Source organism: Sinocyclocheilus rhinocerous, unplaced genomic scaffold (genome assembly GCF_001515625.1).
Source record: "Sinocyclocheilus rhinocerous isolate Xijiao unplaced genomic scaffold, SAMN03320098_v1.1 scaffold85, whole genome shotgun sequence".
NCBI lineage: Eukaryota > Metazoa > Chordata > Actinopteri > Cypriniformes > Cyprinidae > Sinocyclocheilus > Sinocyclocheilus rhinocerous.
In genome coordinates this window covers 1,182,485-1,193,478 of record NW_015649998.1, presented here as the reverse complement: position 1 = coordinate 1,193,478, position 10,994 = coordinate 1,182,485, and the positions used below count along the sequence as shown (strand labels likewise).

Genomic DNA, 10,994 nt, shown 5'->3' with positions numbered 1-10,994 from the left:
TTGCAGATATCTATTTTAAAGATTTTTTTCTTTTTCTCATTGTCAACTAAATAAAAATGGCATTTATCATCTCTTAAGGGACAAATGTTTGCTTTTTGTGTGTGTGGTTCAGGGTTTCGCTCATACCAATGTCCCCATAAACCTGAAATCACCTACCTATTTTTCCTTGTATCTGTGAAATGTATTTTTGTAAAGCGACCTTGAGCTGCAGAAAGGTTTTATATAAATAAAACTACTTGTGAGGGCAGACAATAGTCCTCACAAAGAAAACAGTAGTAAGCATAATAAATAATGTCTTTAAAAAAAAAAAGTGAGGTAAAGGTTTAAGGTTAGGGGATATAAAATGTGATTAGCTCAGTATGCAAACAATAGAAGTTGACAGAAAGTCCTCACCGAGATAGGAAAATTTTATTGGACACACTCACTTGCAGAATGAAATTAATCATGGCTGTCTGTGAATATAACATTTCTACTGGCATTGGTGAATAAAAATATGAAAAGTGTCACAGACTACTTTTACCACTTTTTCTCCACATGAGTGATCAGTCACATGACAAATGTTCATTAAAAACCAAGCACCAATTAACCAGTTTCTGGGAGTCCCTGCCCCAGCCAAGAAGCTGCTCTATACAATGAAAGTGAATGGTGACCAAACTCCAAAAATGACAAAAAAACACTCTTAAAGTAGTCGTCTAGTCTGTCTAGGGTGAGTAAACGCTGACAGAATTTTCATTTTTGGACAGCCTACCCCTTTAATTTAACAAAGAGTTGGTAGTTAGAGGTTTGAGGGGAGTGCGCATTGTTTTATTTGCTGAAAGGACAAAATCTCACATGCAGGACAAAAAAAAGAAAAGAAAAGAAAGAAAAATGAAAACCACTGTCTATACTGCAGATTCATTACTTGTGCTTAGATTGTGAGCTGCACGAAAGACCAAAATAGAGCTGAATAATATGTGCAAAGAAGTTTTTTGAAGTCATGCTATATGCGCAATAAGGTGCCAGAGGACGGGACCTTTGTCTTGCCAGCACTTGTGTTTAGGACTCATCACAATGTCATCTGCTCCTCTTCACAAAGCAGAAGGAGAGCCAAATATCCCCAAAAGTATATATACTTTTGGGGATATTTGGCTCTCCTTCTGCTTTAGTAAAACCTGAAACTACCACTGTGACTTGAGAAATAGCTTAATAAACATATTAAATGCCTTAATATCCATCATATTTGCTCTGTTCTGAGCATATTAAAGTTAAGCTATAACTCGCTGATATCTCTCCTGAAAAACATTGCAAAGCATCAAATGCATTCTGGTGTGAAATGTGGAGATATTCACACCACTTACATAAGTTTCATGGCTCACTGGTTCATTGTAATGGCTGATTATAATATTAAAAAGCAAATTATGATGAAAAAAAATTATCAGATGTGAATGACAGTATGTGTTGACAGGTTGCCTGGAGAATTGCCAAAATATAATGGAGGTTAATTTGGAGGAAAATTGTATTCTTAGTAAATCGGGTGTGAATGAACACATCTGCAGTAGAGCTAGACATTTGTTTTCCACTTAGATAATCTTAAAAGAAAGCAAGTGATTCCCAAACTGTTAAATTGGTCCCTAAAGAATAAGATTGAGCCTTAATTATGTGAATCATCTTAAAAGTTTGTGTTTTGTCTTCACCATTAAATCACGTTACCTTTAAAGTCAGTCATCATGGTTATGGAGATACATTTAGTTATGATTCGCTGTGATTCGATGACTCAAATGAATTATACGACTTTCATTTTAATTAGCCTGTGCTCATACGATTGATGAATGATGTTATAATTTGTTAACACTGGTGATGTGTAAAACGATTAAATCATAGATGAGTGATACAAATGTTTTCGATTGACGACACCACAATCTCCAAAACTTACCAGCACGTATAAAACAGGCTGTAAAAAATGACAACAGCTGTACCACAAGGGGGCAGCTTCTTCAGACAGAACCCCAAAACACCATTGACCCCAAAACACCTAATGCATCTAATTCAAGATGCATTCGATCTGCTAAATGACAATACTTAATCCACTTGCTAAGCACAATGATGTAGAGCAGCAAAACAGTGTCAAATGCTGAATCAGGTTTCAAAGGCAGCCGGCAGGCATGGACACTCTCCAGGTTTATTGAAAGTGGAGGCTGCATCTATCCAAAGCTCCAGATCTCAGCAGATTTGTGAGTGCTGGGTCATTTAGCCCTGAGCGCATGGGGCAGGAGGAGATCAATCAGGGCCCTATCCGGCCCACTGTCATCCTTGATTTGCAGTACCAGCGTCCAGCTGTTGGGTTTGGGAAAAAATAATGGCTGATTGGACTCTGTGGCATCTTGGCATTGGGGAACAATTCAATTTCCCCGTGATGGATGGTCAAAGAGTGCCGGTCCTGAGACACTGCAGCATGCTGCTACAGACCCAACGCAGACCTGAAAAACAGTAGCGAGACAAGGGAGCGTTTCCAGGCATTCGAGCTGACTGCCAAAAAGCCACTGCAATGCCAGATGAGAGTTCCCTGATTCCCAGATGAGAGAAAGCCATGTGCTGTTTTGACCCCAAAATTAGATGATCGTGATTCATCTAATTTCAGAGAAAAAAAAAAAAAAAAACTCACATAGACTAAAAAGAATCTCCATCCAAAGCCAATTTTCACATGACTGTTTTGAATAAAGCATCATGCTGATGGAGCTGACCTTGCAATTCTTGCAATGTGAATGAAGTATTAAATGTTACTGCTTGCTTGTTTATTCAAACAAGAAAAATGTATGTATTCAGACAAATTCAAGCAATTCACATTGCAAAGTTAATTAAATTAATCAAAGCCAGCCATGCAAGCTTTAGCTGAATTGGTGTTGAACTGGATTCCAAACAGCCTGTCCAAAGTAAAAACCAGATCCAGTCTATTACCAGCCAACTAAGAAGTTTCAGAGTTATTCTAAACGCAATGCTGCTTTTTATTTACACCCATGAGAGTATATAAAACACCCCGAGCTGAGTTTAAAAAGACAAATCATAGTACACTGAAATACCCTTAAGATAGAAGTTTAAAATCTCTGACTTTGCAGGCAGACACATAAATCACCATGTAGCACAATCCCTGCAGAAATATCCTTCATTTACACCAGCAGGTATTAAATAGAAGAAAGTATGGGGAAAAAACAATGCTCAGCATTTTCATAAAAGAACAAAGAGACACACAGTTACTAATGTATTTGCCTTTATTGATGTCAAAATGTATTTTTTCCACCTGATCAATAGCGATAGCAACTGGTTTATCTATTTAAAACTAGATCTTACCTCATGATTTATCGCTTAGATTTTATAGATAACTAGAAATTCAACAGTGTATGCCGCAGACAGATGTCAGAGCACAGAGACAACTTGTTTTGTTCCCTTCTCTGCTCAAGGGTACATCAGTAGAAAAAAGTTCTTCCCGTTCATGGTGCTGAGCTTGTACCATTATTAACCTACCTATTCCTGTAATCAAACTTTGCCAATGTGCTTACGCATTTGCAACCGTCTTATATCCACTCACATTAAACAGCTGTAATAATCCTCAGTTTGTCTGTCAGTTTGCAATGTGCAAAAAAAAAAACTTTTTTGAAATTCAGGCCTCAACATACAGTGTTATTGCAAAGTTGTTTTTCTGCATTCTTAAGACAGATGGTCTTATTCAATCAGAAGATAACAAGGGATAAACAGATCAGAGAGTTTATTAAACTGCACTGGGCATCACGTTTGCTTTCGTCTCAGTGCAGGCTCCTGAGTCACAGGGAAGCTGATTAACTTGTTTGTAGCGGTAATATAAACACAATGAATTGTTAATAGTTTCATGGCTACAGGAATCTCCACCAAACAAGGGCGTAGATTTGGAGTGATCACTGTGTCATAAAACGTTCATGTGCTATTTTTAATTGTACTGAAATATCCACATTTTTGGTGTGGTCTGTTTAATAGTCCTGTGGGGAGGCAACCATCATAAAACCTACTCTACTACAACCAAGAATTTGCAGTAGTAAACAATATATAAAAAACTATATATAAATCTCTCTATTTTGAGCTTTTTATTTCTATAAGTACATTTTTCAACCACATAAACAAATGTTGCCAATTTGTTCTTATAATTACTTTGAAAAAATATTAATTTGAACAATTATGGCTCTTTAGAAAATAAATGGATGACAAAAGCACAAGAGTAACAGTGCACAAGACATTATGCAGTAACACAAACAGAACACAACAGCTAATATTGTCTGGTCCCTGTGTTTTTGAGGTTCCATGTGTGCTATGTACTATATATTTGTCCTTATCTCAGAAATTAGTCGATGTCAGTGTGTATGCTCTTTGTTTATATTGTCTTGTTCTGTCATGTATGGAAGGCTTTTTCAAAAAAATGATGGCATTCAGTTTGTGCCAAAAAAGTCTTGACTGCTTTGTACAATACATGTGTCTTTGTCTGCTGTTATGTTGTTTTATCTGTGTCGTCTTCCCTGTCGTGCATTCAGCTCGATTTTATGCTTTATAACTGAATGTTCTCAGTGAACCTTCTGCAATGCATTTTACAGATATCAGGACAGGTAAACAAATAGAATGTTTAGATTTTTTCTCAGTAATGAGTTTTCTCAAACTTTTAGATCTTTTTGTTCTATAAACTTTAATAAAACTATAGTCCTTAGGTTTTATATTTAAGCTTTGTCATATTCAGAGTTTTAGGAAGATGAGAATTCGTTTAAAAAACTAAACAGAGATGACAACGCAAGCAGACGACAGGGACGACGAAACAAATAAAACATAGGCAATAATAGTAGACACAGATACTGTTATTGCCATATTTGTTAGGTTCCACAGCTCTCTGTTGTCTTCCTGTCATAGTAGTTTTTATGCAAATCTCTGTTTCAAGTTGTTGCTGTTTTAATGTTCAGTTTCATAATAGCTACATTTCAACATCACTTGCCTAAGCAACAATTAATGCAGAAATCTGACTGCTACATGTCAGATCTTTCAAGCCAGACTATCTAGATTCCAGTTCATTTCTGACCCTTCTGCTGTTTATCCAGATGTCTAAATAAAATTGTGGTTTTCTTCATTCAAAAGGAGCTGTTAGGCAAACTGATACTAACTGAGCGAATGAGAGCATCTTTTTATCTGTACAATGAAAGTAGTGACTGACGCTGTCATTCTTACAGGTCTTACAAGGGGAACTTTTTGTCAATGGTAACGCGTGGCACTTCCAGTTAAGATGTTTCATTGGTAGGTGGGCGGAGCTTTATTTGCGTCGGCGGTGACGTTATTTTTGTACCTCCCGTGATTGGCTTGTTTTTTTTCACCACGGCCTGCGTAAAACACCCGCGTGTACAATAATATGGATGGACTTTAAACAAGGACTACTTGTCTGTAGGTTTTTCCAAATGATTTATACAGCTAAAATGTGTAACAACGCGTATGTATAATCGCTCGGCCCTGCCTTAAAGCATCTTCAGCTACTGAGGGGAAAAAATAGATGCCGCTGTAAAACTTTTCAGTTCTAACGAAAGAGAGGGAGAGAATTGACACGATGGGCGAGGACGATAAAACAGAGTGAAGAACTTTTCTTACGGCCCTTCGTCATCAAGGAGGATCAGCATGATTACATAGATACCATCTTTTATTGGTTCAAGGAAAAGAGACAAAAGTTTTGGGCGAAGTATGGCGCGAGAGACCGGAGAGTCTGGAGAAACGAAAAGTACCAAAGTGAAAAAGCATAAAAGAAGGAAAAGCAAAAAGGAGAGCAAAACCAGGATTGTACACGCCAACATTTTGTATGACCATACCAAAGGAGGGGATAACCCCAACAGACACTATGCAAACAATAAGATCAAAACCACAAAATACACTCTGCTTTCTTTCCTACCGAAGAACCTCTTCGAGCAATTTCACCGATTTGCCAACGTGTATTTTGTTTTCATAGCCTTACTGAATTTCGTGCCTGTGGTCAATGCTTTTCAACCAGAGTTGGCTCTTGCCCCTGTGGTTTTTATTTTGTCCGTTACCGCTATTAAGGATTTATGGGAAGATTACAGACGACACCGCTCGGATAAAGAAATAAATCACTTGGACTGTCTCGTTTACTGCAGGTAAGCACGTGCTTGAAAACCGACTAGGTACAAAGTGCCATAAAACCATGTGTCTGTTTGTTTAGTTTTCCTCCTCGAGAATGGACACAAATGCACTTCTATGACATGATTTTGTCTTGCTGCTAAGGACCTGTGGGCCTGCCTACCTGTTGAACGAGGAGTCTCAGGATGTCTCATATCTGCTTTGCCTACCTAAGCGACAACATTTTGAACAGGCACCTGTTGGGAGGTTTTACGCACTTTAAAGTTGTAATTCCTGGGTTATTTCTTCCCTTTTTCACACTGCCCGTCAGTGTGGTAATCTGTGGTTTTGAGATTTCATTCTGAAATTCCGGTTTAGCGTTCTTATTTGCATATTTAGGATGTTAGCAATATGGACAAATACAGCACTGGACCACTTGCTTAATACCTGCTTGTCCATTTGTGTCCATTTATGTCCATTGCCACATAAATCTGCTTCTTTACGCGTTTGACATGTGTAACGTTTCCCTTCATACTAAATATATGAAATATTTACTGAATGAAGTATTGAGTCAGTTTCTGATTGGTTTTGTGTTGCTAAACAACTTCCAATTACTTTCCAGCATCATGTATCAAGGCCATGTATCACTCAATTTTGACGCTGGGTTTAATTAACCCAGGGTTAAAAGTGATGCTCACCCCCTTGAATATTACAAGTGTGAAACCGTTTACCTAGGCGGGAGGGAGTTTAGCCCAGGGTTAAATGCAGTATGAAAAACCCTTGGGTCCAAAAATGCGGTCTAGGTTGGCGGCAACTGATATATGAGGCTCCGTTTGGGGAGTTTGGGTTGTGGTATTAGTGTGCTGCCTTTATTTTTGGTACATTTTGTTGTGTGAAACCTCTCACACCACACTACACCCATAAGCACATAGTACTGATAAGCAAAAGAGAAGGAACAGTGATTGAAGTTTCACACTCTGGGTAAATGAGTGCTGTCAGAGTGGCTGATATGGTTGTGCATTTCAGGCCTGTGTCATTCATGTGTCTTCTCTGAATTCCAACGAGTTTCTTGAATATTCAGCCATGATTGTCTTTGGAAATAAGTATAGGCTTGTTGTTATTAGGCATGTTATTTAAGTGCATCTGAGCACCTCAGATAATGTCTTTTATTCTCTTGTTGTGTTGAGTGAAGGGTTCTTGTAGTAAGCTAAAACTTAAAAATAAATCCTGTAAATAAAATGATAAAAGGACTTGTTTTATTTTCATTAAAAATGGAAAAAGAAAAAAATCTAATTCAAAATATAAATAAGATCTATAATAGTATCTCAATTATAATACTAAAACAACACTGAGTGACGGTTTGTTAATTTGCTCATTCGGTCAATTAAGTCAAGGATATATCCTTTCAAACTTTAAAAACTTGAGTGACTGGAGTTCAGTCCTTTCACTTTGTTGGCGTTATGTGGCAAAAACATTACCCCTAATTGTGAAAGTGTGTCAGATTATCTAGCCCTGAAGATTAGCTTAGTTTCTGATCAAGTTAGACACTTTTTGCATGCTGTTCAAGTTCAGTTTTGTCCTTGGTGATAAACATAGTGTGCTCATAGTGTTGTTCACCTCCAACCACTTGAGCTACAGCTCCTTTAGCAGATAAAACTTGTCAGGAAATTTAATTTTGTACAGAAATGAAGGACGTTGTCATGCTTTCTCCTGTATTGACAGTAAAAAAAATGGCCTTGTTTGGAGATCAGCCTGTCTCTCGTCTGTGTTTTTGAGGGCTTCCACTTGTTTGATTTTGGAGTCAGAGAGTCAGTCTGGGGACTGTATTTCTTGATGAAAAGCGTCTCTGTCAGCCATGTTAAGGCCATGTATCAGCTCTGTCAAAAGCCACAGTGTTTCTCAGACTCCACAATCTGAGCTTGTGCTGTATCAATGTTGCTCTCAAGGCTGGGCTTGATTGAATTTTCTCAAGCAAATGACTCTATTTTGAAAACTGTTCCTGTTGCTGACAAAGCCACACTGAATTACAGCAGATTGAATTCGCAGTATGATGTTATCCCAGCTGAACCTGATTTGACCTTTAATATGATTGCAAAGTTTGTCACGGGAACTCACACTTGAATTACTAGTAGTCACCAGTTGGACTGTAAAGGACACATTTCCATTTAGTGCTAATGAGTCTTAATTAGGGCTGCACGATAAATCGAATTGGAATCGAGATCGCGATTCGACAGAAGCTGCGATAAAATCGTCTGCGTTTTTTTTGTGTAACTTGTCAGTGAACTACGGCTATGTGTAGTAAATTCTGCTCCATCTGAAAGCACGTGATGATGATTTCCTGCTGATTACAGAACCGCCATTACTATCAAAATGCGCATGACAATCGCATTCGATTAATCGTGCAGCCCTAGTCTTAATCATTCCAATTGTGATTTGTACAATGTGACCAGACACTTTTCTTTCTCTAGCAACTCCTCTGGGTTGACAGGATGTTGTGGAAAACAACAATGTTTTCCACATGTGCGTGGCATCCAGGCACTACACTCTTAACTACAGACATCTGGTGCAAGTGTCATGTTACCTGATGTTATGGAAATAACCAAGCGATTTAATAGCTTGATATAGGAGAGAATATTTGGCCAACATTTTCTATTTGTATTATGTTATTGCACAATGATGTAAAAGTGGATAAAATGATAAAGGAATGTGGATATTGCAGAATTTCTTCTGTCTTTCATCATGCCTTGCATCTTGCCTCATCCATGGATTAAATGTTGGACTGCACAAAAACTTCAAAACAGCTGAGAAATTATAAAAGTAATTTATTTTAAGTCATGTGGATAATATTATGGTTTGTTTTAAAAATGATTTCTCAAGCTTTCTAAGTTGTTGATTTTCATTGTCTTTGACCTACGAGTTGTGTGTGTGTGTGTGTGTGTGTGTGTGGGTGAGTTCGGCTCGGTCATGGAGGGCTCGCTCACTCAGGAGGACTCTGTGCTCAAAGTGGCAGTGAAGACCATGAAAAGTGAGTCAAAAGCGACTGCAGCGTCTCTGAAAACACCTGTGATCATTCTCATAAGACTAACCTCATCCTCCTGCTGTGTTTTGCTCAGTCGCTATCTGCACTCGCACTGAAATGGAAGATTTCCTGAGAGAGGCGGCGTGCATGAAGGAGTTCGATCATCAGAACGTCATGCGGCTTCTAGGTAAGAGTGATCACTCTTTCAGTCTCCTGGAAAAAAAAAAACTACAGGAAAGTTTTACTTACAGTAACATGGACTTCTCTTCCATCTTCCCAAATACAGTAACAGGAGGCTGGTCACATGGTCCTATTGGCAGTCAGCAATCTTCAGCATTTTATAGGTCAGATTAGTTCAGCTTAGTTGCTCTGAAAACACATCAAGACAGTATGTTAATACTTACACATAGAATTATTCAGCTACATCGTATTCAGTAGCTGAGACTGTTTTAATTACAGAAATAAGGACACGAAAGAAGTTGTGGCAGACTTGAATGAGCTCAGAATCAAAACAAACGTCAGCATGATTATATTTTCAGAGTAAAATAGAATATTCAGTAAGAAATATCTTCTTTATTGAGCAATTAGACTTGCACTACTGACACTGTGTTCAAAAAATGTGAAAAAACTGAATGGTTGATATTATTTTTCCCTGCCAGTACAGAGGTCTGGAAAGTGATCACTGTACATTTTTATTGATTTTTTATTTTTTTTAATAATGTACACTAGTGAATCCTGCACAATAAGACCGGAATACTTCTTAAGAAACTGTGTCAGTTTGGTTTTGGTAGGTTCAGGCAGGATGAGAGTGATGGTTTGTGTGTTGTGTGACAGGTGTGTGTCTGCAGACGGTGGAGAGTGAAGGCTATCCGTCTCCTGTGGTCATTCTGCCCTACATGAAGCACGGCGACCTCCACAGCTACCTGCTGTACTCCAGACTCGGAGACGCACCTGTGGTGAGTGAAACACTGGGGAGAGAAATAAGAGAAAGAGAGATCTGGAGCGGATAGAAAGGCACCAAGAGGGCAAATAAAAAGACACACTATCATTCTAAAGTTTGAGGTCTGTAATATTTGTTAATGTTTTGTTAAATTGTCTCTTATACTCAGCAAGTCTACATTTATTTGATCAAAAATTCAGTAAATACAATAATATTGTGAAATATTATTACAATTCAAAATAGCTGTTTTCTATTTGAATATATTTTAAAATGTAATTTATTTTTGTAATGGCAAAGCTGAATTTTCAGCAGCCATTACTCCTGTCTTCAGTGTAACATGATCCTTCAGAAATCATAATGTGCTGATTTGAAGGATAGCATTTATTTGAAACAAATATTTTGTAACAATGTAAAAGTCTTTACTGTGACGGGATCAATTTAATGAATCCTTGTTGGAAAAAAGCATTTCTAAATTTCTTTAAAAAAATATAAAATCTAAAAGCTTAAATGGAAGCGTAATGCCTAATACTGTGTGTTGTATGCTTCTTATAATGTCAGTTTGATTTTAGTTTCAGTTCTCCCTTGCAGTGTGATTTCCAAAACCCTCAAACTTATAAGGAAATCATAAGTGGCCAATAGAAAAAGTTTTTTTTCTGCTTATGGTCTCCCTTCATGGTCACCTCCATGTTAAGATTACATGACGAGTAGGGCTGTGAATTAGAGACCTGCACGGGACGGATTTTTCAGTCCCGCTCCCTCCCCCGCCCGTTCCCGCAAGATTCTGTCCCGCGCCCGCCCGCTCCCACAAAAATATATCTTATCTGGTCCCGCTCCCGCCCGCGACATTCATGTTTTGTCCCGCTCCCGCCCGCAAAAGCCCGCATAAAAGTAATCTATTTAGATTTTTTGCAGTACATCGAAGAAATTTTCATT

At 38.0% G+C, this 10,994-nt stretch overlaps 1 protein-coding gene across 1 annotated transcript in view; it reads left to right on the top strand.

Annotated features, from left to right (window-relative positions):
* Nucleotides 1–5,371: 5,371 nt before the first annotated feature.
* The window catches only part of atp10a (ATPase phospholipid transporting 10A), a 57,594-nt gene continuing 51,971 nt past the window's right edge, over nt 5,372–10,994 (top strand). The window contains exon 1 of the mRNA XM_016516008.1: nt 5,372–6,140. Within this exon, the coding sequence (XP_016371494.1) occupies nt 5,713–6,140 (428 nt within the window). The 5' untranslated portion in view covers nt 5,372–5,712. The remainder of the gene's footprint in view (nt 6,141–10,994) is intronic.